General features: G+C 34.4%; 2 protein-coding genes across 6 annotated transcripts; both read left to right on the top strand.

Annotated features, from left to right (window-relative positions):
* The first annotated feature begins 1,355 nt into the window (after positions 1-1,355).
* Positions 1,356-9,715, top strand: LOC102629935 (uncharacterized). 3 transcript variants are annotated; one of them, XR_370272.4, is made up of 15 exons: positions 1,356-1,523; positions 1,648-1,678; positions 2,014-2,223; positions 2,331-2,467; positions 2,572-2,721; positions 3,186-3,287; positions 3,952-4,116; positions 4,294-4,404; positions 5,434-5,531; positions 6,067-6,190; positions 6,333-6,422; positions 7,025-7,069; positions 7,956-8,276; positions 8,837-9,044; positions 9,238-9,715. XR_370272.4 is itself a non-coding variant. In XM_015529096.3 (14 exons), the coding sequence occupies exons 1-13, from the start codon at positions 1,479-1,481 to the stop codon at positions 8,295-8,297; spliced, it is 1,650 nt and encodes a 549-aa protein (XP_015384582.1). In that variant the 5' UTR covers positions 1,356-1,478; the 3' UTR covers positions 8,298-8,342; positions 8,837-9,168. The 3 variants fall into 3 exon arrangements, 2 of the variants coding, with proteins under 2 accessions (XP_015384582.1, XP_006474080.1); XM_015529096.3 differs by lacking the exon at positions 9,238-9,715 and having other exon boundaries at positions 7,956-8,342; positions 8,837-9,168; XM_006474017.4 differs by lacking the exon at positions 9,238-9,715 and having other exon boundaries at positions 8,837-9,168.
* A 1,813-nt stretch (positions 9,716-11,528) lies between these two features.
* On the top strand, positions 11,529-13,939 carry LOC102629455 (cinnamoyl-CoA reductase-like SNL6). Of its 3 annotated transcripts, XR_008051972.1 has the most exons (7): positions 11,532-11,798; positions 11,896-12,053; positions 12,150-12,338; positions 12,946-13,099; positions 13,210-13,402; positions 13,499-13,657; positions 13,892-13,939. XR_008051972.1 is itself a non-coding variant. In XM_006474016.4 (6 exons), the coding sequence occupies exons 1-6, from the start codon at positions 11,675-11,677 to the stop codon at positions 13,590-13,592; spliced, it is 906 nt and encodes a 301-aa protein (XP_006474079.1). In that variant the 5' UTR covers positions 11,529-11,674; the 3' UTR covers positions 13,593-13,939. The 3 variants fall into 3 exon arrangements, 2 of the variants coding, with proteins under 2 accessions (XP_006474079.1, XP_006474078.1); XM_006474016.4 differs by having other exon boundaries at positions 11,529-11,798; positions 13,216-13,402; positions 13,499-13,939; XM_006474015.4 differs by having other exon boundaries at positions 11,533-11,798; positions 13,499-13,939.
* The last annotated feature ends 392 nt before the right edge of the window (positions 13,940-14,331 follow it).

A 14,331-nucleotide genomic window follows, 5' to 3' on the forward strand; every position in this document is an offset into this window, starting at 1 on the left:
TAAATTAAGAAATTTGTGTAATTAACTAAAAAATTATTTTTAAAAATCTTACCCGGGCTACCGCCCGGATTAGCCTCCCTTTAGTTCACCCCTGGTTGCAATACAAAATGAACATCCCAAGACCATTATTTTCTAAAATTTAATCTACACTTGTTTTTAAGTGAAAAACCATGTGAGGCCTCTAGTAATGATAACCTTTTATTTATATTAAATGCACGAGTGAAAATAGTGACACTCTTATATTTTATGATTTCATATAAGGACGTCAATTTAACTCAGATTCGGACCCAGACTAATTTGGAAAATCCAGATCCGGTTCTACCCGCACCAGAATCATTTAAATTTGATATCCGGATTCAATATTATCAACCCAGATATTTCCAAGTTCGAATCCAGATTTGGGTAAATAGAAAAATAAAAAAAATCAACCCTATTACTCATATTCACAGCCAATGCCATGGCCGCCAAACCAAATCCAAACATTTCCTCTCTCTTCAGCCCTTCCTTTCATCAAATCGTGGTCGTCACTCATCATCGTTTCACCACCTTCACTGTGTTTGTATTCATCGTCATCATCAGCCATCGTTCGTCCAGCCATGTCATGGGTTTTGGCCTCCGTTTGTCCACCTTCGCAAATCAGGATCTCGGTTTTGGTAGCTGCACTTCTAACCCCAGTTGTTTTGCATCTAGAAACCTAAATTTTGTTGTGATTTACTCTCAGATGTTCATTTGCTATTTGGAAAAAAGAACTTCAGCCGCCATTTCTGCTCTCCCCTTTTCTTGACCTAACGCCACAAAGCCCAATTTGTCATCATCATCATCAAGACATCATGATTATATTTGATAATTGAATTTAAGTGCTCTGATATCTTGGGTTTTATTTATTTATTTTTTAATTTTCCATTATTGGTGTTAATAGATTAGGGATTAGAAAGGAGTTCATTGAAGAAAGAGATGGAAAGCTGCATCTCTTCAACAATCATCCGAATTATAAACTCGGAATTCGGAAACCCAAATTTTTTCGGGTTTAACTCGGATCGAACTCAGAAGAAAAATATTTGGGTTTACATCCAAGTCCAATATTAAAAATTATCATCCGAATCGGAGATCGAGAAGACAAAACTCTGACCCAGACCCAGATTTTACCATCCCTAATTTCATCGCAGGCATAGATGGACCTTAATGACAATTATAGGGCTCGTTTTACCAAACTTTTAGGAATATTGGGGGTAAATGATAATTACCCTAATGATGACTGATTACGTGCGTCACTTAAAAGAATATTCATACGACCAACACGTGTGTTGTTTTTATTAACCGAATTGAATAAAAAAATGGCGGCTACTATAAAACGAGTTTCTCCGGTTCAATTTTCAATTGGAGGCTTGGAGCCCGAAGTCAAAACCCTAACGAACTGTTTCGAGCCCAATCTCTGCGTCAAAAAAGTTCCAATGAGGAGCTGAATTTAACTCTCAACCATGGCCTTCCATCGACGCCTTCTTCATTTTCGCTCTTCCTTTAACGTATACATCTCTCTTTCTGTCTTCCTCCGTATATTTAAATACTTCCGTACGTATTTGACTACGTATATTTTTACATATATTTTACTTTCTAATCATGTTCTTAATGCATTGGCCTTTGTTGCAGAGACGGAGCTTTTCTCCTGGAGCTCGAGAAGGTAAGTGTTTTAGATTTTAATTTTGCCTTCTCTTCCAAACATTTTCAAGTAGTAAAAGGTAAAAAAATGGTGGTGTTTGATCATAGTTCTCAAAGGCACTTTAGGATAAAAGAAGTAATTCAGTTGTTTTCTTCGAGAAACATTTGAAAATCACTTTTCTAGAAAGCACTTTTTGAGTTTCTAGCCAGAAAAGCATTTGAAGTGCGACAAAAGTGCTTTTAACCGCTAGCATTCTTTAGAAAGCACTTTCAAATTCATTCCCTGAGCTTTTGTATATAAATCACTTTTTTTAAAAAAAAAAAAATTCTGACTATGATATTTACTTCGACTTTCAGGTTTTAATGGAAGCCTCCGAAGTTACAATGCAACTTTAACCCCTGAGCAAACATTATTACAGATTGTAAAAGAAGTTAAACAAGATGGAGCTGATAATTCGGTTATGGATGATGAAATAGCCAAAATTCGGCAGGAATTTAATGCTGCAAAACAGAGTTTTCTCAAGATTCCTGAGGCGTTAAAGGAAATGCCAAAGATGAATCCTGAAGGTAAATTAGTGCTTTCTTATGCTTCAGTTAAATCTAAAACTATCAAGTTTGCTCTTGAATTAATGTTATTATTACTTTTGTTGAGTGGTGTTTTTGTGTTCTGCTAGGTATATATGTTAATAAGAATCTGAGGTTGGATAATATACAAGTGTATGGATTTGACTATGATTATACTTTGGCGCATTATTCTTCCAACTTGCAGAGTTTGATATATGATCTTGCAAAGGAGCATATGGTTAATGAGGTTAGTGTGGGGCTGTTGATTTGGCGATGTCATGCTGATGCTATTCTTCATCACATACTTTATTATGATGTGCTGTTTAATGCTATTTTGGCGGTGATTTGCAGTTTAGGTATCCTGAGGTCTGCATAAGTTTTAAATATGATCCAAATTTCCCAATTAGAGGCCTATACTACGATAAGCAAAAAGGTTGTCTCCTGAAACTGGATTTTTTTGGTTCAATTGAGCCAGATGGATGCTACTTTGGTCGTCGCAAGGTAAGTTGACTATTGATCAGATCTCTGCTAATTTTGAGAGTGTTTGGGGATGTTCTTTATGATTAGGTTGAGAAATTGAAAATGGTTGACGCACCCACCAAAATGTTTTACTATTTTATGTGTCACTTTTAGGTCTTGTCAATTGAAACTCCTTTGTGAACCATCAATGAGCAGAAGAGAACTGCATGCTCATGTCTATTGGTATTTTTATCCAAAACCAGTACAGATCTTCTGGAGCATGTGTCCATGTATTTTTAATATTGAGATTGCATTCTTTGTCTATGTGAACAATATATATGTCTATATATATATGTGTGTGTGTGTGTGAAATTGAGATTGCATTCTATGTCTATGCAAATAATTTATTAATTTCAATGAATTTGAGATTTATTTTCTGTCTATACAAAGACTGTATTGATTTCAATGAAAAAGAACTATTCCTGATAAAACATTTTTCTCTGCAGCTTAGTAGGAAGGAGATAGCGGAGATATATGGTACAAGACATATTGGGCGCGATCAAGCGCGGGGCCTTGTTGGGCTGATGGATTTCTTCTGCTTTAGTGAGGTTAGTTTAATTATAAATGCGTTTTTGCATTGCTCTGAAAATCAGGTCTGCCACTTCAAGTTGTTGTAGGAATGTTTGGGTTAGACATGGTTATAACATGTGAACATGATTTGTGAGTGAACTGTGTGTTCGCATATTTGGGTGGCTACGAGCTAATTATCTCTATGCACTCTAGGATTCAAAAAAAAAAAAGAAAAAAAAAACTCGTGCGTCCATGTGAATGCTGTGTCAAATCATGTCCATGATTTGCCCTCAATGCACTTATCCTCGAATTGTGAGATGTGAGAGAGTTTTGTGGTTAATATAATTGTAAGATTTGAAGAGAAACAAATCTGATACACTTTTTGCAAATGGCATTTTGGCAATTCTTACTTCAGCCAATCAATTCCTTCGCTCCTTTTCTAACTGTTTAGGGTCTATGAATCACACAGAATTTTCTTTGAGAAGAGAGGGAGAGAATTTTCTGGTCAATGTAAATATGGTTTGAAGAAAAATCTTATTCACCTTTTGCCATTGGTAATTGGTGATTCTTACTAAAGACAAAGCATCCCTTCTTTCCATCTGCATGGGTCCTATGCATCACTCAAATTTTCCTTTTCCTTGTTTTCTTTTAAATTATTATATCCTGTGACATTTTGTTTTATCTTTGCCATGTACTGTAAAGGCTTGCCTTATTGCGGATATTGTGCAATATTTTGTTGATGCTAAGCTGGAATTTGATGCATCTTACATCTATGAAGATGTAAATCGCGCAATTCAGCATGTCCATCGAAGAGGCTTGGTTCATAGAGGAATTCTTTCTGACCCTAATAGATATTTAGTTAAAAATGTAAGTTTCTAACTGTTTTTTCTTATTTTTGGCTTATGTAATTAGTTGAAGTAATCCAGAGCCTGATTGTATTGTGATTTGGAGGATTACATATTCTAGCAAATTATCATATCATCAAGCTTAAAGTGTAGTTTCAACCTGGAATTTCATATCTGTTCCCATGCGTTTTATTTTCAGGGTCAGGTGCTTCAGTTAGTCAAGATGCTGAGGGAGAAAGGAAAGAAACTTTTCTTGCTGACTAACTCTCCTTACTATTTTGTTGATGGAGGAATGCGTTTTATGTTGGAGGTAGTTAGGGACGTCATAACCTTTGTTATGATATCTTAATAACATTGATGCGTTTTTTGCTTCTATGACTTTCAATAATAGAATTGAACCACTGTTAACTGATTGGTAATTAATGATAATCTGATACTTTTGCTCTAGTTGCTTCCTCTCCCCCCTCCTCCCCCCCCTTCTCTTTCCTTAAGGCATCAATTTGATGCAATGTGGTTACTGAGTTTATCATTCAAGTGTATAAGTTCTGATTGTTGATTGTGTATGTATCTGAAGTATCTTAATTCTTTAGAGCATCTTTCTTATTTACAGTTGTCGTCTAAGATTAAATCTTGTGGCAACTTCAGATTTAATAGTTCAGTTTCTTGTATCATATGATCACATATCTGCCATACCTCCCAATTTCATATGTTTGGAAGAAGAAGACATAAATACAATACATGCAAAGGTCAAACATTTAAGCATTCTCTCTCTCTCTCTCTCTCTCTCTCTCTCTATGTGCGTATGTGTATGTGGCATTTGATGTTGATTTGTGGAATTGTGTGTATTATTGTATTTTAGTATTTCAATTACCTTCATGTCCTTTTTTAAAAAGATTTTTGCCGCTAAAGGAATTTAAATTGAAAATCCTAATCTTGATTTCGATGGTAAAACTATATAGTTTTAAATTAGTCTGTTACAAGTCTTCTGATCCTATCTCTTCTGCTAGAACCTAGACAAGATGTGGGAATTTTCATATGAAGTAATTTGAGACGAATTGTCTGTTTTTTTGGGGATGTATTCCGGTCTTATTAACAGATTGCATTTAATACTTCGAATATCACTAAGTTTAGAAGGCAAGAGAAATATGACTCACTGCTTACCCCTTTTCCACTCCATTGAGAGTAAGGGACAAATTTTTGTTTGAGATGGTTTAGGCAGTTATACTAATAGTTTTGCCATTTGCTTGTTCAGTTATTAATTATTATTATTTGTTTTATTTTTTCTTGTCTTTATGCATTTAATGTTTACAAAGCCAGCTAATCTTTTCATGATCACTAGGATTCCACAGGTTACACAGACTCATGGAGGGAGCTTTTTGATGTGGTGATTGCGCAAGCTAATAAGCCAGACTTTTACACATCTGACCATCCTTTCCGGTCTCCTTCTTCAACTTGTTTAACTACTTTTCTTACTACTGCATCGTTAGAACATTCTTTATTGTTTTATACCATTTTCTTCTTTGATGTTTGATGAAAGTCAAAATATGTAAAATTTGCAGTAAGATTGTCGTCAACTAATCTATATGCTTTCTAATTTCTTAAAAAAAAAAAAGGTTAAACTGTTCTAGTAAATATTCATGCTGAGGTTCGCTGTGCAGTTATTTCAGGAAGGAATACTGTATGTAGGAAGTAAAACTCCAATGATTGCCATTTCAAAAACATTATTAGAATTTTGATATCTAACAACTTGTGGGTTTTGATATTCTGTTTCTGCTGAATAGCATGAATTAATTGCCTTTCCAAATTAGTCATCTGTTTTGAAATTGTGAAAAATTTTTATCAGTCTTGTTCAGTTTACCAAACTAAAACTTCTTAGTCTTCCTTGCTTTTTCTGTGTTTCATGGTTTATTAATTAGCAACATCCAAAAGTAACATCTTTTTTCTTGATCTGTTTTCTGGAACTTTGATATAGCTGCTATGACACAGAGAAGGACACTTTAGCTTTTACAAAGGTGGATGCGTTTATTCCAAATAAAATCTATTACCATGGATGCCTTAAATCATTTCTTCAAATTACTAAGTGGAATGGCCCAGAGGTAGGCAATTAATTACTTGCTTTTCTTAGTAATCGAATAATTTGATATCCAAATGGCTTCAGTCAACTTGAAAACTCTTCTTCTTGGCATTTGATGGTTTCCTAACTGTTTGAACACTTGATAATTCCTTTTACTTTGGTAGGTGATATACTTTGGTGATCACCTATTTAGTGACCTAAGAGGGCCTTCGAAGGCTGGTTGGCGCACTGCTGCCATCATCCATGAACTGGAAGTATGTCTCTTCTTGTATTTCGTTTTACTTGCTTCTTTTTTGCTTGTAACCCTGTATTAGTATAAAGAGTTGATTGTTTGTGGCCTGAATTTTGTTTTTGGTTATTTAGCAAGATTGAGCAGTGTTTGCACTTAATATCTAACTATCTATGCCATGCAGCGTATGCTGGACAAGTCTCATCAAAATATTGACTGCCTTTTATACGCTTTCTTATTATTTATTTCTAAATCATGATGCTGTATCTAAATTTATTTGATTTTAAGCTACTGCCGGGATCTTTGTCAACTAAATTTATATTCTATTACTGTTGTTTTTCTCTACAGTTTGATTCTGATAAGACCTAACTAGTAACCGTCATATCACTTTGACCAATGTTAAGGCTTATATTTTGTTGGGATCTCTATCAATGATGGTTTGTGCCTGTCAAAAATGCCTGCGAAGTGCATATTAACAGTTTTGAGACTTTCTCTTCAAATATATGAGTATTACAACAATGCAGGCTCCTTATAGTGCTCTGTTTAGATATTTTATATCTTTAATATTAATAGCATTATTTTGAAGCTTCTTATAAAGATTTCTTGGTTGCCCATTAATTGATGCAGAGTGAAATACGTATACAAAATGATGAAACTTATCGTTTTGAGCAGGTACAGTTCAGCCCCTTTTTCACCTTACTGTATTTTCTGGCAATGTTAGTGTATTTATTTCTCATTAATCTTTGCAACAAAATTTATATAGCCTACAATACACAGTTTGCATTAAAACTTGATAGTCTAGGTGGATCTCTATTGACATTGGTAACTAATTTTCCTGTGTTCTTCCTTTTCCGTTTCCTTTTCCTTTTGAGATTTTTAGCTGGCTATAATCTAAATATTGGTACATCCAACTTTTAGTCCTTGCTAGTATATTTGCAATAAAAGAGAAATGATATCTTTTTCTCTGTTTTAAGTAGGAAAAAATAAGAAGGAACATATTGAAGGATGAGTGGATGACAACATGAATTAAAATTTTCAGAAAAGCACATACATTTCCTTGTTTGACAGAGAGTTATTGATTTGCTGGAGAAATATCTGTAATGTAGTTCACCCAAAATGGTATAGAGGCTACTATATTTTCCTTGGGGCTACTCCATGTTTACAAGTTTATTCCACAATCATACCATTCTTTACCAAAAGGCTCCAAGTCCATTTCTCAGTTCAATAATAAATTTTGTAAGATTTCGGAAGAAGCTGCTATGTTGTTAAAATGCTTACAGAAGATTTCTGTAAGCATGTTGTTGTTAAAATGTTCATCACAACCTTTTAATGTCACTGTCATTGATTTGCCTTCTTTCTCTGTCTCCTTCTTTCTTTACATTTTATTGTAGAATTCTTTTGAATACTTTGCTTAGTCTTTTTAGCTCATTCTTGATTTGAAGAATCTGCAGTGAGAATTGAATTTTGGTTGCTGACTCACTAATGTAAGAAAATTTTTATATACATGATAGATTGCATCTTGAATTAAAAAGGTTTGTTTTGATGCTCATTGACACAGGCAAAATTTCATATAATACAAGAATTGCTTGGTAAATTGCATGCGACTGTAGCTAATAGTCAAAGGACTGAAGCATGCCAGTTACTTTTGGCTGAGCTTAATGAGGAAAGGCAGAAGGCACGCCGGATGATGAAGAAAATGTTCAATAAATCATTTGGAGCCACATTCCTGACCGACACTGGTCAAGAATCTGCTTTTGCATATCATATTCATCGATATGCAGATGTTTATACCAGTAAGGCAGAGAACTTTTTGCTGTACCCACCAGAAGCATGGCTTCATGTTCCATTTGATATCAAAATCATGCCACATCATGTGAAGGTAGGCCAGGCATTTTCCTGAAGAAAGTCCTTTGCCTCTTGTTGACCACTGCTAATACTGTAAATAGTAAGTAATAAATTTTGTAAATTTTCATGTTCAAATTGCCAGCTTGTTAACTGCCTTGATTCTAGTCTTTCTAGAGTCCTTACTGTATCTTTACTGTCATGGTCTCTGCTTATGTGTGTTTACGCACTGCTGCATGTGTCTTTATTAATGCTTTGTGATATCCAACAGATGACAGATTGGTTATAGTCACCATTGAGCCATAGGGGTTCAAAATGTGTGCTCCCTGCTTGTTTCTCACTCTTTAACTTTTTTTTTTTTTTGTATATATTTAGGTTTCTAGATGCCTGAATCTGAGTACAGGTTGGGTTTAGATGTGGCAACTGCATACTCGGTTTACACTAAAAATGTTGAATTATGATACATCTGACCATGCTAGAGTTTCAAAATTAAGGGCATCTTTTGAGTTGTTAAGATGGTAGATTCTATATCAAATTTATGTTTTTTCATCAACTGTCCATCTGCATTTCTTTTGATGGTATGTTCCTTTCTTTCAGGTCCCCTCAAGCTTGTTCAGAAATCAATAGTTGGTAGTAGTCCAGCAATTCTTGATTGAGGTGAAAATTTTTTCATATTTCGCCATTATTAGATTTACTGTTTATTCATCTATAGTTCAACAATAAGAAGGGCAACAATAGCACGCTCATGTTCCATGATTATGTGGAAACGTGAAGATTGGCTGGGAAGATAACTTGCATAGAAATTGTAAGTAACACTAATATTCTTTTTGAAACCTCGATTCCTTTATAGTTTAATTGTATTATTTGAAAATAAAGTGAGTCCATTGAATCAAAGTCCTATATGCAATAATTTTACGCATATGTTATGAGATTTTGGTTTTTGTAAAGCAAGTAACGTCCTTCCTTATGGGTCGTTTACCTTGTGATCCTCAAATCAGATTTTAATCATTAAGTGGAGCGGGGAGGAGTCCTGCCAATAGCAGATTGCCTACTCAAAACAAATGCATTAAAAATGAAACATTGAAACAATCTTCAACCGTTAGATTTTTGGTAACCTGAACACCCAAAAGGGCTATCAATATCATTTACTGGCAGAATTCAGACGCTTTTCCTAGCTCGTTTTAGTATTTTAATTTCTTGGGTTTGAACAAAAGCCAAATCCAATCAAGCTCGGATAGAATAACTTCAGCGAGTTGCTATGTGGTGGCAATGTTGACGGCAAGCTCTACTGAATTACTTCCACGTAAGAGAAAGCTGAAAGGCTGTTTCACTTTTTTTGTTTGCCTGGGAGTTCTTTGACTAACGACCGTGGACTGAAGGAATGGTGCATACACCTGTACAATACAGTCCACCAACTGTGCTGTGCCAGCAAATAAATGACATAGGCTCATTACCCTCTTTTTTTGTTTTTTTTTTTAATGTTGTGAACTCAAACGCTTATTAAAGCTTAAATCTAGAACATGAGGTTTTGAAAGATTATTCTTTTATCACTGGAGTTAAAGACCTTGGCTTTGATTTATTTTGGGCTGAGTTTTAAAATTTTTTAAATTTATCAAAATTTCTAAAAATAAATTACTAGTTTAATTAATTAATTAATCATTAACTAAAATTCTCTTCTAATTTGAGTTTTTGCAGAGTTTTAAAAAATGTTATGCTTCCGTAATTTGTTTCCCAATTTTTTTTTGTGCCGTGTCCACTGTCAAGCTGGTCAGGCTTATTGTAATAGGATAGTTGAGACGTTATTCTGGCTTGATTGTAATAGGATTTGACAATAACAAACGAAACTGGGAGCGGCAAATTGAAGATCCTTTGGTATTGGCTATTATTAATGAAAAGTTGAAAACTAATGTTGACTGGGCCCCTTCGAAATAAAATAAATGCTAAACTGATCTGGAGTCCTCGCCTGCCATGTTTTACTTTTCATGAAGAAACCATGCTTACGTTGTTTGCTATTTAATTTCTCTCAAGTTTATCACAATCTTTGTATATTTAGGAGATGAAGAGCTCCTTTCGTTTCCTCTTTTTTTGCCCCCAAACCATTTTCATTGCTTGATTTTTTTTTTTTATGTGTGTTTAGAATTTTTTTTTTCAATTATCTAAAGATATTACATAAATGCTAAACGGTAAACCAAATGCTCTAACTGAGATGTTACCAAGAAAATAAGAAATCTAGGTAAATTTCTCTCTCCCCCGAACAAGAGCATTAAAAAATATTATTGCATTTTTGCGTTTTTCCCATCTTTAGAGATAAATTATACATTAGCTAATCTTTTTGTTTATCATCTTTTCATAATTATCTCATCTTTTCATCATCTTGCATCATGATAGGGTCATTTTTATTCAGCAAACGCCGTTTCAACTTCGTAGTCCACGACCATGACAGCTGCAAAAAATAAAAATATAAAGTTTCACAAATTGAGATTAAAAAAAAAAAAAAAGAGTAATCATTAGTAGAATTATATTATGTTAAAGTAAACTGAAAACAATTATGACAACTTGATGCGCCTAAATGACTAAATGTTTATATACTTATCATAGATATCGTGACACACTTGATATTTTGTAAATTATATCTCAATTACAAAGTCAGAATCAAATTGTTTAGCTAGCATGTCCAAGTCATATTTGAAGACAAGAAGTTTTGTCCCCACTCGCAAGCTACTGTTGCCAATCTCGCATCATCTTCTTTACAAGGCCACGCTCCTTACCTACTTTAACAGTAATCAATCTTAACAAACTGTTCTCAAAGTTTTGTCTACAAAAAATATGTAGGCCTAAGGGTAACTTTTTAAGTAAACTAACTAAATCTCTAGTAGGGCCGCTCATCTTCTTTGAACTTTTTCTTGACTTAGGAATCTTTTACCATCACAGTACTTTAATGATAAAAATTTTAAAAATATATATCAGTAATAATAATTATTTTTTCCTAATCTTTGGTCATGTGTGTCTTTGTTCAACATAATAATACTTCAAGATAAAATATTCGGATTACTTAATGCACTCCGATTAAAGTATGTTTGTACGTTTAAAATTGTACAACACACTCTTTGACACACGCATTGTAAATTTCTTCCTTATTTGTTTAATTTTGTATAAACAAGTAATAATAGTTATAATGATAAATAATAATAGTCTTAGAAAAGGCCAAAAAACTTCTTTCAATCTCAAGAAGGTGAATAAATGAGCGAGTAGATGATAACGTGTAACAAAAATAGCTCACCAAATCATCTTCAATTACTTGATTAATACTATACCACATCTCTCAGCCTTCATATCTCCTCTCACGCAGCACGGCTTCTAATTTCTATATAAAGAAACTATCCAGTGACTAACCAAACATAAGAAAGACACAAGGGGTTGACCAACGCAAGAAGAATGGCTCATGAAGAAAAACCAACGACAGTTTGTGTTCTTGATGCTTCAACTTATGTTGGTTTTTGGATTCTCAAAAGACTCCTCAACAAAGGCTACTTTGTTCACGCAGCTATCCAAAAAAATGGCAAGACATCTCTTCTTTCGTTTTCTTTTTTTGTTTTGGACTTTCCTGGTACATCAGTGAATACCCTTTTGGCTGAACAAATATTAAATTGTTACAGGAGAGAAGGCGATAGAGAAGCAGATTAAGGAAATGGAGAAAGTGGAGGAGAAACTGGTGTTGTTTAATGTCGATGTTTTGGACTACCAAAGCATTCTTGTTGCTTTAAAGGACTGTTGTGCTTTGTTCTGCTGTTTAGATAGCCCAGATGGCTATGATGTAAGCTAATTCCTACATACATGTATATAAGATTTCTGCTTGAAAATCTATAATTATTCCAATCTTTATTTCTTTCTTTGGTGGGTTAATTCATAGGATAAAATGGTGGATTTGGAAGTGAGAGGAGCAATCAATGTGGTGGAAGCATGTGCACAAACTGATAGTATACAGAAGCTAGTCTTCAGTTCTTCTTTAACTGCAGCCATCTGGAGAGAGGACATTTGTTCAGAGAAGGATGTTGATGAGAGGTCTTGGAGTAATCAAGATTTTTGTAGAAAATTGAAGGTTTGGGTCCCAATTCTTCTTATTTTTAATTTTGCATTTCTTTGTTTATCCATCTTCTGTGGCCATGCATATATATGATTTTTTTTTTTTTTTTTGGGCCACCAGTCAATAAGCTTTTATTAACCAAAGCATCATCCACTGGGTTTTAGTGAGTTGTATGTGGACTGATGCTTGATCTTTCACCATCTGCTTTTCTTGTTAGTTGAGGTTCATTATTGGTAAATAGAGAGAAAGAAAATTGCGTAACAAATCAATTTAAAATTGCAATCCCACAAAAAACTAATCCTAAAATCAAATCAAGCACCAATGTTTTTTTTTTTTGCCCCCGCGGAATTGATTGTATTCCATAACCTGTCTGCCAGGATCATGTGTGTTTGTCACCTTTTTCAAAAAAAATTTCATGTGGAAAATTCTTGTCATTTTCTTTCTTGATTAGCTTTGAGAAATCAGAAGCACATGTTTCTTTTGGCCTGCAGTTTTGTTCTTTGGTATGCCAAGTCATTCAGTTCTTAACTTTAACCCTCTGCTAAGGAAATCATATGAGTTGCAGCACTTTGATTGATTTCACAGTCATTGATATTTTGAATTCTCTTATGCAATAATACAGTTATGGTATGCCCTTGCAAAGACACTATCTGAACAAGCTGCCTGGGCTCTAGCCATGGATCGGCTGCTGTGCATGGTTTCCATAAATGCCGGTCTAGTTCTCGGGCCAGCTGTCACTCAACAGAACCCTCAATCAACAATGTTTTATCTCAAAGGTAGAAATGCTCACACAAGCCATAGAATTGTGACTCTTAAGTTGCACAAAATTCATGTGTACTTGTTGCTTAACATTCATTATATGCTGATTTACTGCAATTTTCGACAGGGGCAGCTCAAATGTACGAAAACGGGGTCCTGGCATTTGTCGATGTAAACTTCTTAGCTGATGTCCATATTCGAGTATTTGAGGATCGATCAACAAGTGGTCGATATTTCTGCTTCAATCAGATTGTGAATACTGAGGAAGAAGCTTTCAAGCTTGCACAAAGCTTGAGTCCTTTGATACCTTTACCACCAAGGTAGCTTAAAATTCCCAAAACATGACAAATTTATAAATATTGAGAGCTTCAATTACTTCACTTGTGGCTGAATTGGATACTTTGATGAATGTGCAGGCATGAATGCCAGGGAAGTGAAGTGTACGCGGAGAGATTGAAAGCCAAGAAATTGAGCAAGCTTGTTGAGGCATTGCCTGTTAGTTTAATTTGAGTAGGGTCTTTGTTATGTGTGCCTTTTCATCTTAATATTAGCGATTGTATTATAGTATGTGTTATAATAATCTATTGAAATTACCAACAAATTGTGGGCTCCACTGGTAATGGGGTCCCTTTAAGTGGCTTGACTGGGTTTGCTCCCCAGTTTGAGTCGCAGGGAAGTCGTCTTTGTTGGGAGAACCTGTGCCTCTCGGTTCGAGCGGGGACTTCTAGTCTGGATTGTGGTACGAGCTTAAAGGTGCTTCCCACAGTTGGGGCCTTCCCCAGGATACTTCGTGGTTAAGACAAAAAAAAAATAATCTATTGAAATTTGAGAATAAAATTCTTGACTTCTTGCGTTTGGTAATTTCTAATCATTTCAAAAATAAGTAGTTGTTGTTATTGTTTCTATCATCATTGAATTTTTAAAAATATGACTTTTTTCAATCTTGTCCTTCATCAAAAGGACTCATTTTATGAACAAAGGAAAAAAAAATTGAGATAAAAAATAAAATTTGACTTGTACCTATGAGTTTACTGCAGCATATCCCTATCTATTTAACGAATAGAGTTAGATATCTAATTTCATTTCTAATAATGTGATATTTTCCACGTGGATGAGATAATATGATTTATTTTTTTAATTTAGCTTAACGGCACATTCTCCATGCTCCAGACCTCTTCTTCTAATACAAAATTTCATCAATTTAACTTGTTGGCATTCACAAATGAGATATTTATAAAAAGCTACCAGT

This window comes from Citrus sinensis, chromosome 9, assembly GCF_022201045.2.
Source record: "Citrus sinensis cultivar Valencia sweet orange chromosome 9, DVS_A1.0, whole genome shotgun sequence".
Taxonomy (NCBI): Eukaryota; Viridiplantae; Streptophyta; class Magnoliopsida; order Sapindales; family Rutaceae; genus Citrus; species Citrus sinensis.

Bases quoted from the DNA above. Each gene is read 5' to 3' on its own strand.
- LOC102629935 (XM_006474017.4), top strand. From the start codon at position 1,479: ATGGCCTTCCATCGACGCCTTCTTCATTTTCGCTCTTCCTTTAAC. The intron at 1,679-2,013 runs GTAAGTGTTTTA...TTCGACTTTCAG, and splicing joins TTCTCCTGGAGCTCGAGAAG to GTTTTAATGGAAGCCTCCGA. The intron at 6,423-7,024 runs GTATGTCTCTTC...TAATTGATGCAG, and splicing joins CCATCATCCATGAACTGGAA to AGTGAAATACGTATACAAAA.
- LOC102629455 (XM_006474015.4), top strand. From the start codon at position 11,675: ATGGCTCATGAAGAAAAACCAACGACAGTTTGTGTTCTTGATGCTTCA. The intron at 12,339-12,945 runs GTTTGGGTCCCA...GCAATAATACAG, and splicing joins ATTTTTGTAGAAAATTGAAG to TTATGGTATGCCCTTGCAAA. The intron at 13,100-13,209 runs GTAGAAATGCTC...AATTTTCGACAG, and splicing joins AACAATGTTTTATCTCAAAG to GGGCAGCTCAAATGTACGAA.